This window comes from Myxocyprinus asiaticus, chromosome 4 (genome assembly GCF_019703515.2).
Source record: "Myxocyprinus asiaticus isolate MX2 ecotype Aquarium Trade chromosome 4, UBuf_Myxa_2, whole genome shotgun sequence".
Taxonomy (NCBI): Eukaryota; Metazoa; Chordata; class Actinopteri; order Cypriniformes; family Catostomidae; genus Myxocyprinus; species Myxocyprinus asiaticus.
Window position 1 is genome coordinate 21,604,357 of NC_059347.1, and position 21,866 is coordinate 21,626,222.

The following is a 21,866-nucleotide window of genomic DNA, read 5'->3' on the forward strand; positions in this document are numbered from 1 at the left end:
TGTGGAGTTTGACCACATTTGCTGCATACGTGTGATGACTGGGTATGTAAGTTTAGTATTAATGTCTTATTTAACGATTTATAGCCCAGAGTGTTTTCCAGTTGAGCGAACATGTGTAATGACAACATGTGTAAAGAGAATTTTATTGTTTTAAACTGTTGTACATGTCCTGGTTGGAAATGCATGGAATGCTTTGAGCAATTTAAGCATGTGTTAAATGCATACAATACTGTGAATGATTTAAGCATGTGTTAAATGCATAAAATACTGTGTGTGTTTAAGCATGTGTTAAATGTATAAAATGCTGTGAATGAAATAAGCATGTATTAAGATGATGTATGCTGAAGTCTAAGGGTAAAGCTAATGCCCTGTTTTTCCATTTGATTTGAACATTAGCCTTGACCGTATTTCATTTCCATATTTCATTTTGTCGTATTTTGTTGAACCATATTTCTTTTTCTATTTACAACCCACCAGCTTCATTAAAAAAAAGTAAAAAAAAATCAGCAATCATGATTCATAAAACGTCTTTCCCTTGATAAAGTACGGTAACTGATTGTGGTGGACCACGTTGCCAACAGCAAATGGGACATCTAGCATATTTGTAGATAACTTATTTACATATCTGGCCGATAGAGATGGCTCCAGGCAGTCTAGGATTACTGTATAATGTGTATATCTCTTATTGGAATGGTTGTGACTGTAGTGCTGATAGTGGGAAGAGCTGGCCCCATAGTAAACAGTATACTGCTGTTCTTTGAGGACAATGACACAACTATTTTTTAACTGTTCTCTTGGTTCCCAAATGTGCTGCACACTGCAGGCTCTTAAGAGTACACCAGCCTATTGTAGTGTGTTTTTACAGAAAAATAAATAGGCCCTGACAGTGAAATTGTTTGCATGTGATAGTCCAAATTGCTGAACAGTGGCAGTGTTGCGCTTTTCTTGAGCATGACACTCTGTGTCAGCGCATGGAACCTGCAAACCATTTAAATCGACTGGAATATGGAGCCATTGGTATGAATTACATATATAGCCTATATTCAATATATATATATATATATATATATATATATATATATATATATATATATATATATATATATATATATATGTGTGTTTATTTATTTATTACCAATTTTTTTTAATACTTTATTTATAGTTTTAAATGCACAAGAACAAATGCTTGTTTTAAAAAGGAATAGCTATGAAAATGTAATGTGTAAAGACAACTTCAGATATGTTCATGCATAAGTGAAAGAGGACGGAAAGGTCTACACTACAAAGTAGACATGAGGATTGTTGTCTTATTTTCCGATAAAAATATCGAAACATCATTTAAACATGAAAAAATTACTTGAGAATGATGACATGAGAGATCTTGTTTTCAGATAAATCTAACAAAATATATTAAGGTTTATGCTTAAATCATGAAAAGCTAATTGCCAATGGGGTAAGAAAATAAAATGTGAATAATTTTTTTCTTGTTATAAGCATAAACATTACAATTTTTTATAGATTTCTCTGAAAACAAGGCAAAATATCATCTCATTTAGCTTCTAAAGTAATTTTTTTAATTGCAGTTTAAACCATTCCATCCTCTTTGACTTCTATGTATGAATATAGCTATTTATTAAAACACACACACACACACACACACACACACACACACACACGTTTGTTCTTCTGCTTTTTCCATTCATAGACTTTTTCATCCTCTTTATATTCTCTCTATATGTGTGAATATATCTGATGTTGTCTTTATATATGATGAATTTGTTTGAATTGTGTGTGTCTCTTTTTTATTACTTGTTTATTTGTTTAGCTTGGTTTATTTTTTTAACCAAACATTTGTTCTTGTGCATTTTCCATTCTCCTTCAGTTCTAAGTGTGAATATATCTGAAGTTGTCTTTAAAGACGATCAATAGGCCAACGAGTCTGTACAGTGTGTAATTTCTAGGAGTGCAGCAGCAGGAGGAAGTAAAGCACAAGTCGCTTGTCGCACAGCAGTGAATGTCACTTTCAGCTTGTGTCCTCTGTTATACCGATATGTGCCATAGCCAGTGTGCTGCTGCAATGGCTCAATAAACCCCTCTCGGTACTTGCTGTGCGGATCGATGATTTTAATTCGGTGAAATTAGTCAGAGAGCTGTAGACCTTGCTAACAAAGCTAAACTAGCACCAGTTGATCTGATGATGCGTTCCAGCGTTTAGTGAATGTGTGTCTCTTCGAATAAACCTCCTTTCAGCTCCAAGAGGAATCGTTTTTGTTTTGTTTTGTTTTTACTTCAGACTGAATTGTTGACATCTAATCATGGAGTCGTTTGAAAGCGGTAAGATTCTCTCACTTATAGACTCTTTATTTACACGCGAATGTCTGTGCACTGCCACTGTCAAAAGTTATCGGCTAACAGGCTACTAGCCACTTCGCTTTATAAGAATAATTCAATGCAGTCCCATAAAGTGTTACTCTCGTAGTGTGATAACGTCTTTTATTATGGCAATGATTCTATAACAGTGAATACAGAGTCAGTTATAGAGCTAATTTGGTTGAATACATAAAGACAACATGCATGCAAACTCCATGCTAGCCGACAGACAGATATATAATTAGCATAAACAGTAACAGTGCATTGAAAGTTTATTATAGTGTACAACAGCAGAAGTATAAGGACATGACATCACCTCTGCTGAAGAATGATAGAATGATAATAGATATGATTATGTATTATTGTTTATGGTGGAGGTAATAGGAGGAAATAGAATCATTAGTGTGTTGTTTTGATGACTGGCATTCACGTGATGCTTTTCTGTCTGTCAGCAATTTGAGTTCATGTGATTGTAGTCATCAGATCTCTTAATATGAGACTGAATTTCTGTCTTCTGTCTTCGTTGTTTGGTTCACAAGTTTGAGCCTTCTAACTAACAGCCAGTGAATGGAGAAGAAAAAATACCTTCTATTGCTTGTTCTTTTTGACTTTCTGAATAAAAGTTTGGCTGATAACAGGGTGAGCCTCACAAAACCAGTCAAGAACGTGTTCAGGTCTTATTTTGCCTAAACATCAAATTAATGAAATAGAAGTTATCTTTTATATTAGTATACACTGGCAGCCAAAAGTTTGGAATAATGTACAGATTTTGCTCTTATGGAAAGAAATTGGTACTTTTATTCACCAAAGTGGCATTCAACTGATCACAATGTATAGTCAGGACATTAATAACATGAAAAATTACTATTACAATTTGAAAACAAAATGTTCAGAACTTCTTAAACTACTTCAAAGAGTTCTCATCAAAAAATCCTCCACATGCAGCAATGACAGCTTTGCAGATCCTTGGCATTCTAGCTGTCAGTTTGTCCAGATACTCAGGTGACATTTCACCCCACACTTCCTGTAGCATAGATGTTGCTGTCTTGTCGGGCACTTCTCACGCACCTTACAGTCTAGCTGATCCCACAAAAGCTCAATGGGGTTAAGATCCATAACCCTCTTTTACAATTATCTGTTGTCCAATGTCTGTGTTTCTTTGCCCACTCTAACCTTTTCTTTTTGTTTTTCTGTTTCAAAAGTGGCATTTTATTTGCAATTGTTCCCATAAGGCCTGCACCCCTGAGTCTTCTCTTTACTGTTGTACATGAAACTGGTGTTGAGCAGGTAGAATTCAATGAAGCTGTCAGCTGAGGACACATGAGGTGTCTATTTCTCAAACTAGAGACTCTGATGTACTTATCCTCTTGTTTAGTTGTACATCTGGCCTTCCACATCTCTTTCTGTCCTTGTTAGAGTCAGTTGTCCTTTGTCTTTGAAGACTGTAGTGTAACCTTTGATGAAATCTTCAGTTTTTTGGCAATTTCAAGCATTCCTCATTCCTCAAAACAATGATTGACTGATGAGTTTCTAGAGAAAGCTGTTTCTTTTTTGCCATTTTTGATCTAATATTGACCTTAATACGTGCCAGTCTATTGCATACTGTGGCAACTCAGTTAAGCTTCATTTAATGAACCAAATAGCTTTCAGCTGTGTTTGATATAATGGCAAGTGATTTTCTAGTACCAAATTAGCAATTTAGCATGATTACTCAAGGATAAGGTGTTGGAGTGATGGCTGCTGGAAATGGGGCCTGTCTAGATTTGATCAAAAATGACTTTTTTCAAATAGTGATGGTGCTGTTTTTTTACATCAGTAATGTCCTGACTATACTTTGTGATCAGTTGAATGCCACTTTGGTTTATTAAAGTACCAATTTCCTTCCGAAACAGCAAAATCTGTACGTTATTCCAAACTTTTGGCTGCCAGTGTGTGTGTGTGTATATATATATGTATATATATATATATGAAAATGAAGGCTATTTTTTAGGAACATTAGCCTAATGTTTGTTGACTATGCTGCTGTAACATAACAATTTCCCTTGTGGGATCAATAAAGTATATCTAATCTAATCTATTAACTTTGTGACCTCACTTTCATGACAATTAATTAAACACACTCCCACATTCTCATTGTTGTCATTCAAAAAAAACCCTTGGTATTATATGTTGTAATATAGTAATAATGAGAATCTAATGCATATCACCATTGAATAATGAACTAATGGAAATTCCAATAAAAATTAAAAAATGGGGTGCATTGGTTTTATTTTAAGAAAAGGTATCATATTTATATCTGTGTCTAAATAATATATAAATTATAAAAATAATAATAATAATTTATGAATTAGATCAAACACAACTGTTTTAATGTTAAATTCATGTTTATTTGTTCACTTTCAATATTTTAAAATAAAAAATTAAATTAAATTCAGTATCATTTAATTGTCATTAAAATAATGTCACAATGAAAAAAATCCTAATGGTTTATGAAAAGGCTTCTTTTATTTATGGGTGATGTGTTTATGGCTGCAAAATTCACAAACTGTGCACAGTGCTAAATGAAAGGGTTACACTAATATTAAATCACACATATGAATTGTCAAATTTCAGGTTACTGCACAATACAAAAATAATCACAAAAAAAAAAAAAATTAGTATTTGTGCAACAAACCTGAGATTGACCCCAAGGTCTGTAGGTAGGACATTTGTGGTTTCAAGCTCTGTGTTAAACAGGGTAATTTGATCACTGTGTTTGCTCAGACATTGTGCCATGATTTGTCATTCTATTCAGTTATTCTAATTCTCTCTTGAATGAGGAAGTCGAAAGAGGAAGAATGCGGTCAGTTTATTTTCTATCAGGGTATTGACAAATCTTATGCAGACAGTCACAGTAGTTTAACAAACATTTGACTAAGGATAAAGTATGTTATGTAGTGCATTGGTCACAGCTTGTGGTAATGTAGGGTTGAAGGATTTACTGGAACCTTCTCAAAGTCTTCAACACTTCTTCAAGGTGCATGAAATGTTGCTTGTCCTACATCTTAAGTTTCACTTTCATATGTTGACTTTACACTATGACATAGAAAGCTTATGTAAACAGACTATAAAATAGTTCTGAAACATTTGCAGTAACCCTACATGACATCGGTTATGCTGCTTGTCAACAAGAAGCCACTTCCAACAACAGCGCTTTCATTCACATTTTGTCTGTTGCCACTGTAACCTACAGAAAGAGCTTCACTGCCCAGGAACATGATTGAGAACAGCATGTTTGAGGAAGAGCCAGATGTGGTGGATTTGGCAAAGGAGACCCCATCCTATCCCATAGATTCAGACGATGTGGTCTATGAACCACGGAGCTCACGACTGTTAGTCCGAGGCCTGGGAGAAAACGACCTGGATGAAGATGAGGAAGACTATGAGTCATCTGCTCGGCTTCTTGGAATGTCCTTCATGAACCGCAGTTCCAGCCAGCGTAGTGCTGCCTCATCCTACACCCGCCAACAACCTTCCGGATGGTGCTCGATGCTTTCTGCTAAAACAATGGTGGTAGGAGTTCTCATCTTTGTGCTGGTGGCCTCCTTGATCATGGTCATCTACTTCCTGCCACGTTGTACTTTCACCCAAGATGGCTGTAAGAAGGCCAACTCGACCATGGACACTGTCTATCCCATTTCCTCAAGTGGAGAACTTTTCCCATGGACAGAGTTGAGGTTACCAGTTAGTGTACACCCTGTGCATTACAATATATCAATTCATCCTAACCTGACCTCCATGTCCTTCCAAGGAAATGTGTTGATAATTGTGCAAGTCTTGCAGGAAACGAAGAAGGTAGTCCTGCACAGCTCTGATATGAAAATAATCAAGGCCACTTTTGAAAGTAAGGAGGTCAAGATCTTGGAGTACAAACCATGGCAGCAGATTGCCATCAAATTTCCAGAGGATCTTAAGAAGGGACAGTATGTTCTAAAGATTGACTACACAGCAAACTTCTCCAGCAGCTATGATGGCTTCTACAACAGCTCCTATGTCGATACAACTGGTACCAAGAGGTAATTGTAGCCCAATTAACCTTTGTGTAACTTTCTAGATATTTAAGACAGTTTTGAATTAACTCTTCAGCTCCATTGTTTTGACTGACAGTCTTAAGTCCTCTCACACACTTCCTGTAATTTGCTCCAACTTTCTTCCAGAGTTTTGGCTGCTACTCAGTTTGAACCCCTGGCAGCCCGAAAGGCTTTTCCTTGTTTTGATGAGCCAGCTTTTAAATCTACTTTTCTAATCAAGATAACAAGAGAACCCAAGTACATCAGCCTTTCAAACATGCCTAAGGTAGTTATGCCAATTTATTAGTTTTTTTCTTCTTTGTCCTTTAATTTAAGAGGCTAAGACACCGTTTCGGGGTTAAGATGCGTTTCAGGTGATCCGATCACATCTGGTCAGGTGATACACATCACTGTTTACACCTGGTCACTTAAATGCGTCTCCTGTGGTCACTTGTGATCGGATTTGGAGGGAGGGACTCTGTTTCATGACGACATACATCAGTCACTATGTCAGTGTGTTCCTGCATGATAATAAACCGCAACAAAGTCAGAAAAGACAAAGTGTGAAAAAAACGGTACGCTATTTCTCCCAGATGCAGCTGAAATTTAATCTAAGCACAAACGCAACATTTCGAGCAGAATTGTCCATTATTTTAGTGGATTGCCTGTATTAACCTGAGCTGCAGATGTTCGTGCTTCACATAAGTGTCCCTGAATGTTGATTTCAGACACACTGAAGGAGAGCCGTGAAGTTCTCATGTTTGTGTTTGTATCCGCTTTTCAACGTTTTCCGATCGGACGGTTATTTACTGTTTAAACCGCTTGTAACCGACAAAGCTTAAACTTTCTTTTAGCACAGCGGTTGATTGACAGGTGAGGGGTGGCGCTTCTATGCTGCCGGGACGCATACAGGACGGATTAGCGTTTACACATCAAATGTGATGCAGTTGAATGCGTTTTTGACCACATTCGTATGTGGTTATTGCATTACAATCACAAAACGTTTTAGACCCTGTTTAGACCTGTATTTAGTACTGACCACATGTTGATCGGATCACCAAAAATGCATCTTAATACCAGGTGGAAACAGGGTATAATACATAAAATCTGTTTATTGCAATTTGGTTAAAGGTGCACTCAGTAATTTTTTCTTCATTAGAAAAAGTTTTAATACTGAAGAAGCAAATAGTATTTTTGCTATTTTACACTCACATGAGATGAAGGCTCCAGTCATATCAGTAACCTTATAAATGCTGTTTTATTTTACATGGAGAGTGTCCCCTCATTGAGATGGCCATGTTAGGATCACATGACCAGCCAAACACTACTAACCATCCTGTTATTGGACACTTTCACTCATGGATTAAATTAATCATGGTTGACTTGATTTAGTGAATTATATGATGGCTTTAGAAACTATTGCGTTTGAATGATGTTGTGTCCATGCCCCTGGGTGTCAGTGTAATTCCAAGGCAACTGCCATATTTTCCAGCACAACATAAATAAGATGACTGAAGGCACCTTTAAATTGTCACGTACAACATTTTATATATTTATAAGTGGTTTGTTAGTATTATACTATTATGCAAGTTTATCTCAAATTATAATATGTATGTTAGGTAATCTTATTACTGATACATTTTTATTATTTTCTAGGCCACAACCTCTAATTTAAACAATGGGCTTCAAGAAGATGAGTTTGAGAAAAGTGTTAATATGAGCACTTACCTGGTTGCATTTATTGTGGCCGAATTCAGCGGTGTCAGTAAGAATGTCTCTAAAACAATGGTATGTATACTTATTTATTTATTGAAAACTGTAGTACATGCTGGTATAGTTAATTATTCTTTCCAAATGTTGTGCAGGTGTCTGTGTATGCCATTCCAGACAAGAGGGACCAAGTGTATTATGCTTTGGAAACAGCTGGCAAATTGTTGGAGTTCTACAACACATTCTTTGAAATTGACTACCCGCTAAGCAAGTTGGGTGAGATAGCCTTCCCTTACAGAAACTCAAACTTCAAACAGGGATTATTAGATTACTGGGATAATGAGAAGTACACTTTAATGATGTTTTACAAATAACAAGCTTAATGTTTTAAGTGTTTATTTCTGTCAGCTGCCTTGACCAAGTGTCCTTGCATAATCAATAGATTTAGTGGCCATTCCTGACTTCCTTGCTGGAGCCATGGAGAACTGGGGACTAATTACATTCCGTGAGACAACTCTGCTAGTGGGGAATCATTCCTCCCCTATAGACAAGCAACTGGTGACCTCTGTCATTGCTCATGAACTTGCCCACCAGGTAATTAAGTTTCTAAAAAAAGTAATGTTCCCATGACAGGGTAATAATAGTCACATTCAAACAGTTTACATCACACTTGATGTGAAACAGAGATTCTGTGCGTGCCTAGTGGTATTGTACAGTGTTATCTTTTAACCCAGCTGGGTATATTGAAGATAAACCTGATTTCTCCTTCCTTTTTTCACATTGTATTATTTTGGCATGAACATGGAGTATGTCTATGTCATACACGTGAGTAGTACCACAGCTGTTTACCATGTGGGAGAAGTCACCAGTTTCACTGTTAAAGGAATATTCTGGGTTCAGTACAAGTTAAGCTCAATTGGCAGCATTTGTGGCATAATATCGATTACCACAAAAAATATTTTCAACTTGTTCCTCATTTGTTTAAAAAGGAATAAAGAGCAAAAATCGCAAAAGTGAATGGGGCCAGTTCATAAACATTAAAATACACAGTGTTTAAAAAGTATAGCCACAAGATGTAAACATTATATATGTTAACATGATTTTAGTTTGATAAAATCACTTATTAACCTTTTCAGTGCGAAGTTATTACATTATATATCACAACTAATATTTTTACCACAGTAAAAGAGATTGTATCATGCTAAAATCATGTTAACATGTATAATGTTTACGTCTTGTGGCGATACTTTTAAAACCGTGCGTATTTTAATGTCTGTGTTCTGGCCCCGTTCACTTCCTTTGTAAGTGCCTTACGTTAATTGTGATATAAAATGAACAATGAACAAGTTGAAAATATTTTTGCCAGTAATCAATATTATGACACAAATGCTGTCAGTTGAGCTTAACTTCTACTGAACCCAGAATATTCGAAGACAAGCACATTACAATACATCATCAGCAGCGGTTCACTCACACAAGTTAGGATGGTTTGCTCTCTTTCTTACCAATTTTGAACCATATCAGAGTTCACACATACCGCACTTGGGGCTACACCAATAGTGTTGCAAGTCATCGTTGCACGGGTGTACTACAAACAGTGTGATTTATAAAACTCAAAATCCAAGCATGATTTTGAAAGCCATTTCCTGTTCCTGTAATATGTCCTGTTCTATACTGTTACTTTTTCTTTACAGTGGTTTGGAAATCTGGTCACTATGAGATGGTGGAATGATCTTTGGCTGAATGAAGGATTTGCAACCTACATGCAGTATACATCAATTGAAACTGTGTTCCCTGACCTTGACATAGTAAGTTTTAGTCTACATGAAGAAATATACCTTTTGTTTCAATCCATACTTGTAGGTTTTAATGTTTTATTAATCTTCTTTTGCCTCATTCATTTCCAGGACACTGAATTCTTAAGCGTTCGTTTCAGAGCACTGGCCAAGGACGCATTGAACTCGTCTCACCCAGTGTCTACTGTAGTGAGCAGCCCAGAGCAGGTGGAAGAGATGTTTGACTCTGTGTCCTATGAGAAGGTATAGCATAAATGACCTGTTGCTTGTTTACAGGCTTCATCTTACCCGCTTTTGAAAATAGCACAAAGTTACTATTTCTCCTTGATTGTATGCTATTCTTCGAACTTGTGTGCATATTAACATGTTTTCTGTCTTCTCACAAGGGGGCTTCAATACTTCTTATGCTCAATGCAACACTCACAGGTGAAGAGTTTCGAAAAGGAGTGATTGAATATTTGCAGATGTATACATTCAGAAACACAGAAAGTGAAGACTTATGGAACAGTCTTTCCCAGGTCAGGCCTAATGAAAATTAAAAAAACTCTCCACTGGCCATGCACTGATAGCATTTCAGCATTAACGATAAAAATCAAATGCATGTCCTATGCATGTAATTGTAACATTGTGCTGACATCTGCACTTGTTTTACATAGGTGAGTAAACAACCCTTCAATATAGTGCAGATGATGAATACTTGGACTGTACAGAAGGGCTTCCCTCTGGTCACAGTAAAGAGAAACGGCACTCAAGTGACACTGACCCAAGAACATTTCCATCTGAATGCTGAAAGCACCAACCACAGGTATTGCACTTTTACAGCAGCTTTGAACATTGATCTAAAAATGTCCCGTAAAGTGCCAGGATGAGATTAGATCTGTCTGCAGGTGGTTAGTAATGTTCTTTAGCCTCTTTGTACTAAATTAGGTACTTGAATTTCCTCTTTAAAGGCTAACTCTACTACAAATCAGCTTACTTTTTTTACAAGGTTTGTTGATGTCACATCTCATGGGATAGAATGCTGTTTTTGTTTTAAGGTGTCAAAGGGTCAGACAAGCTTTGCTTTATTGATCGGAGTCAAAGTCTTAGATCGGTCTGTAGTAAAAGCAACATTTATGTGAAGTCAGCCTTTAGTAATGTTGAACCAATGTTAAGTGATCCACACTTACCACAGTTCTTTTTTTTTTTTTCCTGTAGCAGTTTGTGGCATATTCCCCTGACGTATGTAAATGACAGCTGTGGTGCTCTCAGCTCCTGCAAGCAAGTATTCCATCTCAAGGACAAAACAGGTGAAAATTGTCACTTACATCACATGGGAAACCAGCTATGGGAAAACTGGCTTCAGATTTGATTATTGTATATTGTAAAGTCAATGTGCTGAATCAGCACCACAGTTTAGCAAAACATGCGGTTGTTAGCCCTGTGTATTGTGTTATACAAATGTTTGATCATTGATGGTCTCAGACAGCACACCCACGGACCGCCCACAATCAAATGCACACTGCACACAAAAATGACGAAAGCGCTGATTCCAAGCATGCATCACATCAGTTTGCAAAGAATGCTGTGTGTGTGTGTGTGTGTGTGTGTGTGTGTGTGTGTGTGTGTGTGGTATTATTAGTCTATTTCAGTTAACTCTGCTCCCTAAACAGCATGTAAAAAACAAAAACTGTTGCTTGTTGCATTATTAGTCAGTCAGTCTCTTCCTGTATTACAGTGGTTCTTAACCTTTTTTTGATGAACGCCCCCCCACACACTTCATTCCCTTACCCCAGCCACCCCCAATTATGTGACATAATTTGTACCAAAAAAAAAAAACAAAACTCAATATTTGTGTTATTTGCTTAATTTGCTCAATGCAACTTCGATGCATTGCATAATTGTAAAGTTTTGTTAATAAATTCAGCAGGCTTACGCGTCATGAATGTGAGACCAAACCTTGCGTTTCTTGAATTCAGGCAGATGGAGGGCTATATCTGGGGCCTATAAAATGAAAATGCGAAGACAGAAACTAATAATAAAAGTGATATTGTTAATATATTTTTGAAACGTTTAATTTATTCATGAATTATTTATTTTTACAGTTTTAACAGTGGAATTTGTAACAAGACCATAGTAAACACATGGAAGCATGGATCTTCACTACCATGGTTAGATGTAACATGATTTCTATAAAACAAACTATGGCATTTTTGTAATTATAAACAGTAGATCTACTCTATACACATGTAAAAACAATAAATACAAAATATAAGTTGTAGCAAAAGATAATTATATTCCCTCAGTCCCTTAATGTAGCCTATGACAAATTTAATAGAGCTGAAGTAGTGATATGATATTTTTTATAAATCTGTTTCTGCTTAAAGTTAGTGTTACTATAGTAAATTCAAGGTTGGTGATGTAGAATTCTGTGCGGAATTCAAATGGTTTCCGCTTCTCACGCCTTGCTTTTCACTGATTCTCGCAAAGCTGTGAATTTAAGAGCTCGAGCTTTAAGAGCTTTGCACTTGGCTGCTCTATCCATTGAGCCGTATCCATCTACAGAGCCATACAGGTGCATTAGCTGAGGTTGTGCCTCTGCCTGTGTATTTGACACTGCTTAACCAGATACTTTAGATGTGTCGCTAGACTTCAAAATCAGATGAAGCACAGTACAAATATGTACCAACCCGTATAATTGAGAACCAACTGATATACTCCAAGTCTAGATAAACGTTTTAATGCAAAGAGGAACTAGATTTGATTATTATGACTGATAAACGCCCCCCATTTGTAACCATTGCCCCCCTCTCTACTAATTTGCTCTCAGCTCCCCCGGCATCCTTTGAACGCCCCCGTTGAGAACCTCTGCTGTATTATGTGGGTGGTTCTTGGCCAGAAATAGCTACAATGAGGGCCCGACTAGATGCTGTATTCAAACGTCTGGCTACTAGAAACTAGATCATGATGTGTTCATCATTTTGTCACTTGAAATCTTTTACAGCCACATTAAAACTCCCAGCTCAAGTGAAGTGGTTGAAGTTCAACTACAGGTGCGATGGCTTCTACATAGTAAATTATGACGTTGAGGGGTGGTTGGCGTTGAAGGAGGCATTGAGCGTGGACGTGAACATTCTTCCCCGTGAGGACAGAGCAGCACTCATCAATAACATCTTTTCTCTCTCCAGGTAGATTTCAAGGGAACTTTACAGTTATTAGACAAGACTTAAAGGGATAGTTCACCCAAAACTGAAAATTATCATCATTTACTCACCCTCATGCAATCCCAGATGTGTATGACTTTCTTTCTTCTTCCGAACACACAAAAAAATGTTGACGAATAGTTCAGCTCTGTAGGTCCATAAAATGCAAGTGAATGGGTGCCGACTTTTTGAAGCTCCAAAAAGCAAATATAGCCTTCATAAAAGTAATCCATATGACTCCAGTTGATTCATTAATGTATTCTGAAGTGAAATGCTAGGTGTGTGTAAGAAATAGATCAATATTTAATGAAAAAAACAGAACCGCAGTGTTGATTACAACAGAGGATTATAGATAATCATTCATAGATGCCTCATTCGGCTGGTTTGGATACGTCTACTGTGGCGCCATCTTGGAACGGTCAGAGCTGTTTGAATCGGTTTGAATGCAAGTGAATGATTGAGGAGATGCCTCAGACTCCTCGTTCAGACCACTGCATAAACTGCCTTTTTGTGGAAACAGTACCGTGGTCCAAAGAAACAACTGCTAATAAGGGATCTACATATGAATTTCTGTGCAGAGGAGGCTTACGCGCATACGTCACGTGAGAGGCAGTTTGCACTCCACCCTTGTCAAATTTTCATTTTTGGGTGAACTATTCCTTTAAACAAGGTGATTGCACAGGTTTCCTGTCAAGGAAAGCCTGGAAACATCAAGGAAATTGTGATTTTTCCAGCCAAGAAAATTCATGGAAATTAATAAAATCTTTAAAAAGTCATGAATGAAATATTTTCTTGTTATGCTCAGCACTAAAATGTTGTATCAGCTAAACATTGCTATTTGTGAGTACAGTATGTTTGGAATTATTCTTGAAAATACGTTACTTTTTTGCACAAAAAACAGTCATATATTTGTAAAACATTATTATTTTCCACACTGACACTCTGTCAGAAACGCTCGGTTTTATTGCTGCTTCTCTAAGACATGACAGTAAACGCCCACTGTTATGATTGGCTCTCTGCTCTTGACTGACCTGCTCTCTACTTACCATCTCACAGCCCCGCCCATTAGCGTTGAGCAACAGAAGTGATAAGATAAAGTAGGCATTGATGTGTTGTTGTGGAGGTGGTCATATGCAAATGTCTACCACAGTGTGACGTCACAATGTGCAGGAAGTCGAGGATGAGTCATTTTAGCAGCTTGGTTTCAACAAATGTTCTTTTTGCAGTGAGTCTGAAACTTGCAACATGTTTTTATTGTACAATGGCCTCATATGTCAAAAGATCAAGGAAAATCTTATTTCTCATGTCATGACCCTTTTAACTTTTCATTGAAATTCATAGGAAACAATTGATTATACAGTATGTGTGAACCGTGATTTTAGTACATTTATAGAACATCTCACATTGATATCCATAATACTTTAATGCTCATCAAAACCAGCACGCACCATATTGTACTCTAGCATCATATGCTTTTTTAAATAATTTTGAAATAAATATAGGATTAGTCGAAATGTTATGCTTTTGGAAAGTTGCACTGTGACATGCTGTACTTTATCCAAAACTATTTTAAACAGAAATGTTCTTATTCCAATAGCCAACTATGCAGCTTTTGTGACCACATGTGATTTAAGAGACTACGTTGAATATTTGTACTTTAAAAAATCCAGCTGTCACGCTGCAGGACCATTAAAATTATCTAGTGAAGGCACAAAGGTGATTAAAAATGTTAAAAACCTTAAAGTGGTAGCTCATGAAAAATGAAAATTCAGCTATCATTAGCTCACCATTATGTTGTTTCAAACTGTAAGCATACTTTCCCTTATACAGTCAAATTTTACCCTATAATCTTGATATTTATTCATGTTAAATGTCATATCCCCATAGGCCTCCATTAATAAGTGGAAAATAAGATTTCTGAATGTTACCAATTGCCTTTAAGGATGCTCATAATTATGATTATGCTTTTTTCCAGATTGGGCAAGGTGCCCTTCAGGCAGGTCTTAAATCTAATGGAGTACATCAGTAAGGAGACAGAGACTGCTCCTCTCACTGAAGCTCTGTTCCAGCTTGCTCAGATCTACAGACTGCTTGACAAAAGATCAGAGTTGAACTTGGTCTCTAGAATGAAGGTTGGTGTTGCATTTCGCTATTGTACATCTTGTGTGGCAGTTGTAGTAAAATGGTGTTTTTTATTTTAATTGTTTGTTTTTTCTTAGGAAAAAGTATTTAGTGTTTTAAATTGTTTGCATGTTTTGTGGTTTGTTTTTTCAGAGTTACATTTCTGAACACTTTGGCAGTTTGATGGACAGTCAATCATGGGAACAGGAAAGCTCTGTGTCTAAGATGACACTTAGGTCTGCTCTGTTGGAGATGGCATGTTCCTTGAACAGACACAACTGCACAACACAGGCTAAACATATATTTGATCAGTGGTTGGCTTCCAACAAGACTAATCAGTAAGTTTAAGCAATGATGCTCAGAAAGCGCTGACTCTGTGCTTTTCCTGCGGGTTACTGTTATTGTCATAATAAGCGTTCATCTGGATAACAGTGTATTTTCAAATCATGGCTAGCTTGATCGGAGTCAAGTGATGTGTTTTTATTATGGCATGGCAAGTTAGAAAATGTAAACACACAAACTTGTAAATGTGTTGAGCCATCTATATTTTAAATGTGTATACTGTATTTATCTGTACACACCTGATTTGTTTGCCTGCATCACACCCCTTTTGATGCAGTTTTGTTTTTGATCCTTTTTGCCACATTTGTGTTTAATTGTTGTGATTAATGTGTGTATAATTGTGTATAAATGGTGTGCTTGCCATGTTGTTTCAGGATTCCCAGTGACCTCATGAGAACAGTCTTCAAAGTTGCTGCCCAAACAGAAGATGGATGGACCACACTTTTAGACTCATATAAACACTCCATCTGTGACACAGAGAAGCGCAAGACACTGGAGGCTTTGGCCAGTACTCAGGATGTAAAAAAAATTATATTGTAAGGCTGGACCATATATTTGTTACAAGGAAACATTATCTTGCCTTAATTCATTCTGAATTGTCTACACACTTTAACACTTAATTTGGTTTTCCCTTTAGGATTCTACAAAAAAGTCTTGACGGAAGTATGATTCAAACACAGGAGTTTCCATTTGTGATTAACACAATTTGCAAGGACCTTGCTGGGTACCTCTACGCTTGGGATTTTGTAAAGGAAAGCTGGGATAAAATCAGTCAAAAGTAAGTGGTGAATTCATTTTATATTAAAAGTACTACAAAACTCCTACAAAAAGATAGGTTCTAAGATCAACATTTTAATACAAGTAGTTTAGTGCCATTTAAAATCCACACATCTGACGCAAGTACCATGACGCTTTTCAGCGTTTACATGCACGTTCGTACTCTGATTACGCATAATAAGCCAGCAAGTGACATTCTTTCTTCTGCAGAACACAAATGAATATTTTTAGGAGAATATCTCAGTTCTGTAGGTCCATACAATGCAAGTGAATGGTGTCTAGAACTCAGAAGATCCAAAAATGACATAAAGGAGGCATAAAAGTAATCAATTCTATTCCAGTGGTTAAATCCATGTCTTCTGAAGCGAGATAGTAGGTGTGGGTGGGAAACAGATAAATATTTAAGTCCTTGTTTTACTGCAGGGGTTTTCAAATTGGGTGAAAGTGAGCCTCCCCCTAGAGAACTTGAAGACAGCCGTGCCCACAACCAACCACTAATTAGGCTATTATTATTGGTACTACTAGGCTACTACTATTAGTAGTAGTAGTAATACTATTATAGTATTGCTTTTAGGCTATGTTCCACTCAAAATAAGTTTCATCAATATACATTTTTTAATTTTTTTTTTTATTAAGAAACTTTTTTATTAAGCTATCAATATTCCATTTTAAATTCAATTTCATTTTGAAATAGGTTATATTATTTCAAAACATTTCAAACACGTTTGTCTTTCTTTTTAAAACATATTGTGAACACATACTTTGCAACACATTTTTACCGCATTCAAGCAATTTGGAAACTGTTAAAATTAGCCTTCTGAACAGAATCATCCACAGTCAAAAAACTAAACGAAGTATTCTCAATAGCCCTATAACCAAAGAGCCAACAAAATCAGACATAGAACGAAATCAGCACGATGGTCAAATAACTAAACTGGAAACATGTTCATTAACAGTCACAGGCTACTAACGTTATCTCAATTGAATAAGAGCTATTTTGGAGATTTTAGGCTACTTAAGCCAATTCAACTTTGAAAATATCAACATCAGACATCAAACAACATCAGCAAGATGGACAGCGCTGTTTTGTCACAGTATCAAATGCATAAAAATCACTTCCATATAGGTTTACGTTAAGCAAAAAAAATCTGATTGCCGATTTTGCCTCTTCAGTTTCATCGCCCCTACATCAGTGGGAACAATGAGTCTGACTTTGTGATGCGCACAGGTGATCGATGCGGGGCTGCACAGTAGAAAGGAATAAACTTAAATTGTCCTCCACCTGCAGCCTTGATCGGTATTTGCTTTTAAGCAGGGTCAAAGCGGAAAACCCGCACTCACATAAGTAAGTGTAGGTGAAGGGAATCTGCTTCCTCTCCTGTATACTTTTGTATTGTAGACAATAATAAGCGATCCATTTTGCAACACGCATATGCATAACACACACTTTAACACACAAGCTAGCAGGACAGATGTGTACAGACGGGAACCGTTATGTTTGTTTTTTTTCCCTGCGCTGCGCCTCCCCTGGGGCTCTCTGGCGCCCCCCAAGGGAGGCGCGCCTCACCAATTGAAAACCTCTGAAGTCTCCACTTTCACGTTTATTTCCACATTCTTTTGTTTTTTGTATTCTTTGTGCTTTTGCCGCCACCTACTGGTTAGGGCTGGTCAAATGTGGAGATTTATAGTAAAAAAGGACTTAAATATTGATCTGTTTATCACCCACACCTATCATATTACTTCTGAAGACATGGATTAAACCACAGGAGTCATATGGATTACTTTTATGCTGCCTTAATGTACTTTTTGGAGCATCAATGTTTTGGTCACTATTGCAATTTGAGGAACTACAGAGCTGAAATATTCTTCTTAAAATCTTAATTTGTGTTCTGCAGATGAAAAAGTCATACACATCTGGCGTGGCATGAGGGTGTTAACTTGACCTGGTTTTAACTTTAGATGTAAACACTTTTGATTATCCTTCTGTCAGCTTTTTCAATGTGCACATGCGTGACCGGAGAAAAATAATTTAAAAATATGATGTTAACACACACGCACACAGAAATATATATATGTATATATATATATATATATATATATATATATGTTGTCACTTTATTTGCATGTAAACCATTAACATATTTTGAAAGTTACCATCATTGTGTTGTACATGTAAAGCACTCAGTTGCATATTTAACATTCTTCTTAATTTTCACGAAAGGTTTCCTGTTGGATCTTTTGCTATTCAAAGCATCATAATGTCTACAACCAGTCAGTTTTCCACAAAAACACATCTCACGGAGGTCTGTTCATCCAAAAGAAGACATACTGATTTTTCTGCTTCGTAAAGTTTTCATTAATTTGATTTGTACTTTATTATTATTTTTATTTTATTTATTTATTTTTTTTCAGGTACAGAACTTCTTCAGTTCTCTGGGGGACAGAGGTTCACAGATGAGGATCGTGCAGGAGGCCATTGAGACCATTAAGCTCAACATGCGATGGATGGAGAATAACCTCAACACACTTCAGAACTGGTTGTAGTGTGTGGAGGCGGCTCCTCTCTCATGCCTCTCACTCCTCAGGTGATGTCACTGGGCACATGCAGTTGTAAGTGATGTTACCATGACAACAGCCAGAGCCATAAATGTACAAAGTTAGGTCAGGGTCTATACAGAAGGGCACATTTACTTTGATGTAAACGGCCATGTAAAAAATTTTCTTTTCAGGGGATTGTATAGGGAATTTTCCTGAGTACTCGCCAGCTTACCAAATATCTGCCTGCAAACATTTAAAAAGGAAGCCTTTAATACTGTCATAAGTAAATAAACATGTTTGTGTGTTAATGTCAAGTAGATGCATTTTCTTTCATGAAATGAAACTATGAAGTCAGCATATGGTTTCTTATTTCATTTCATAACTTTAGCATTAATTACTGCTTTGGAAAAGTTGGTGCAGTGTCTTCTCCCGGTTCACTTTGGGGGCCCAACTCTGTATGTGTATGGCTCTGGCCTCTAGCAATATTTGCACTATTCAAAGTACTAGCTTGCTCAGGGCAATTCTGGTTGTTGTTGAAATACCAGGATGCGTTTGATCCCTTTTACTTAATGTCATTGGCTACAGACCAAAATCTCAGTATCTCTTAAATATGTCCTTGGCATGCATTGCCAAAATGTATAGTTTCCTAGTTTATAATAATTGAAAGCTGAAATTGTGCTACAAGAGAACTGTCATCAGATCCCCCTTTTTCGGCATTAAAGCAGAGATCTGCCATACACAGATATACTGGTATTTGCAAAATGTGCAGACAGTCGATTGTTTACTTGTCTTTATTTATGTGTTTGGAGGCAAAGTTTTTAATTATTTGCATAGTTTGCCATGCGTGTATCAAGTACTGTGTAAATGTTTTTGCCTTTTTTCCGTATAATTTTCATCTTTTGCACAAGATGTATTTTGGATAATCTAATTAGAGTTGAGTGTGTATATTATGTACTAAAGTTTGTGCAGGCTTGCATATAGGTTTCTTTATTGTCAAAGTTTAAGTTAGCATTTATAAAACTTGGCTTTTTAATTTGGGGTTTTGCTGTGCACATTCTGAAGCTGAAAATATTTTTAATAAGTTTTATTGTTACATAGGAAGCACATGTTACATTGATTCTTGCGCTACGATAAATTGAGTTTTTGTGTGTGTGTGTGTGTGTGTGTTTTATAGAGCTTTTTTGTTTTTGTGTTCTGCCTTAAATATATATGTAGACATGAATGTCCTTTTGCATTTGTGGATACTTTTGAATGTTTTTCCAGGATGATGATGAGTATAATATTTGTGTATTTATGTGTGCATTTGTGGATCTAATGTGTCCTTAAAAATAGATGGTTAGTTCTCACCATAGGAAATGAGAATCTGTGGTCACTCTCGATTTATCTTGTGTTAATATGATAATTACACTTCCAGGTTTAGAGCTCAGTGAACTGACCTCATGAAATGTCAGATATGACTGGTACATTGTCATTATTTTGATTATAGCAGTTGTAATTTGGCTCCTAATCAAAAGCTTTATTAATGTATTTGTCTTTACTGGACAAACAACATTGCTTACACTGTATGGCAGTTATTTTGAGACTTCTAATGTCATGTTGGAGAGTTACAGTTATTAATGAATGTATTCATGTTTTATTGACTGTGGATTTGATCAAACACGAGCACTGTGATTGTAATTCCCTTGTATCTGGATTTTTATGGTTAAGAGCAAACAGAATGGAGTGTTATAAATACTGTTCTTCTATTCAACCATTTTTTGGGAATTATTGAAATGTTGCTTCTGCTATCATGCTGTAGGGTTCATTTGCACCTGTTAATTTCTGTCATTTCCCTCATCCTGGTTTGAATTGCGTTGGCTGCCATTCGCTGCCTCCTGAAATTACTGCTTGAGCAAAGCCTTATTATAGAATTTTTTTCTGCTTTTTTTTGGCACTCCAGTTTTTAGCATGTTAGGCTTGGCAAAATGTTTAAAGCTTAAATATGCTTGCATTTTAAAATTTGTTGTTTTAAATTTCTTGCCTCAAGGGAAAAAAAATAATATACGTGTTTGGATCAGTTGTGGGGGAAACTGTCTGTTGTTTATTTTGTGTTAAACAGCTTTACACTGTATTTGGATTCTAAGTTTGTAAGATTTTGCTTAACAATGGGAAACCAGTGGCCCATCTTAATAAAAGACAAAAAAAAAAAAAAAAAAAGAATTAATAAAAACATTTTGTGAACAAATATTCTTGAAATACATTAATACGAGCTCAGCTGTTGTCCTTCTTGAAATTCAGCAGATGGCGCTGTTTTCCTTTATTTTCCAATGAAAATAGTTTGAACAGTTATAAAGGAAGACATCATGTGACTTGATTAATAGGGAAATTGACTGAGAATAGGAAAAATATTTTGCTTTATGGATAGGGCAGACTGGGGGTGTGTTGCACCAACCAGGATTAGTCTTAAATTTAGATTAAATCAAGGTTTATCTGATAATTTTGTTGCACCAAACTTTAAACCTTGTTTAAAAATAATCAGGGTTACATTTTAACCATAGATTTGATCCTGATTTAAATTTCACAGTAAATCTGAATTAAATTTAATCCTGTTGCTCCAATACTTTAAACTCTGATTTAAATCTCAATTAGGGATTAACTTCAAACTTGCAGCTGAGGTGGTTTAAATAAACAAGAGACCTACAATTAAACATGAATGACTAGGTAAACAAACAGTGGATGTGCCGTCAGCCCTCTGAGAGACCTGTATCGTATTGTTTATGTTTATTATGGTCCGAAATGTTGTCATAAGGGCTGGATGTCACTTAGACGAGTCAAAAGTGATTGTTTTCTCCAGCAGTGGTTAAGTTTGTTGGTTTCAAACTTTAATTATATTGTATTTAAGTATATTGTTTTGTGAATTCTATCCACCAAGCTAAAATTTGTGCTATAATATTTGTGCAGTAGCACTATTTGTGTTGTAGTTTATAGCTTCAGTACTCAGC

The 21,866-nt window shown here is 36.3% G+C and overlaps 1 protein-coding gene across 1 annotated transcript; it reads left to right on the forward strand.

Moving 5' to 3' along the window:
• Nucleotides 1-1,973: 1,973 nt before the first annotated feature.
• Nucleotides 1,974-21,094, forward strand: LOC127439800 (leucyl-cystinyl aminopeptidase-like). Its single transcript, XM_051696010.1, has 18 exons — nucleotides 1,974-2,334; nucleotides 5,603-6,425; nucleotides 6,567-6,705; nucleotides 8,076-8,207; nucleotides 8,285-8,405; nucleotides 8,572-8,723; nucleotides 9,824-9,937; nucleotides 10,037-10,168; nucleotides 10,312-10,443; nucleotides 10,582-10,730; nucleotides 11,123-11,214; nucleotides 12,909-13,092; nucleotides 15,083-15,239; nucleotides 15,382-15,566; nucleotides 15,945-16,106; nucleotides 16,208-16,348; nucleotides 18,569-18,650; nucleotides 18,760-21,094. The coding sequence occupies exons 1-18, from the start codon at nucleotides 2,316-2,318 to the stop codon at nucleotides 18,889-18,891; spliced, it is 3,048 nt and encodes a 1,015-aa protein (XP_051551970.1). The 5' UTR covers nucleotides 1,974-2,315; the 3' UTR covers nucleotides 18,892-21,094.
• The last annotated feature ends 772 nt before the right edge of the window (nucleotides 21,095-21,866 follow it).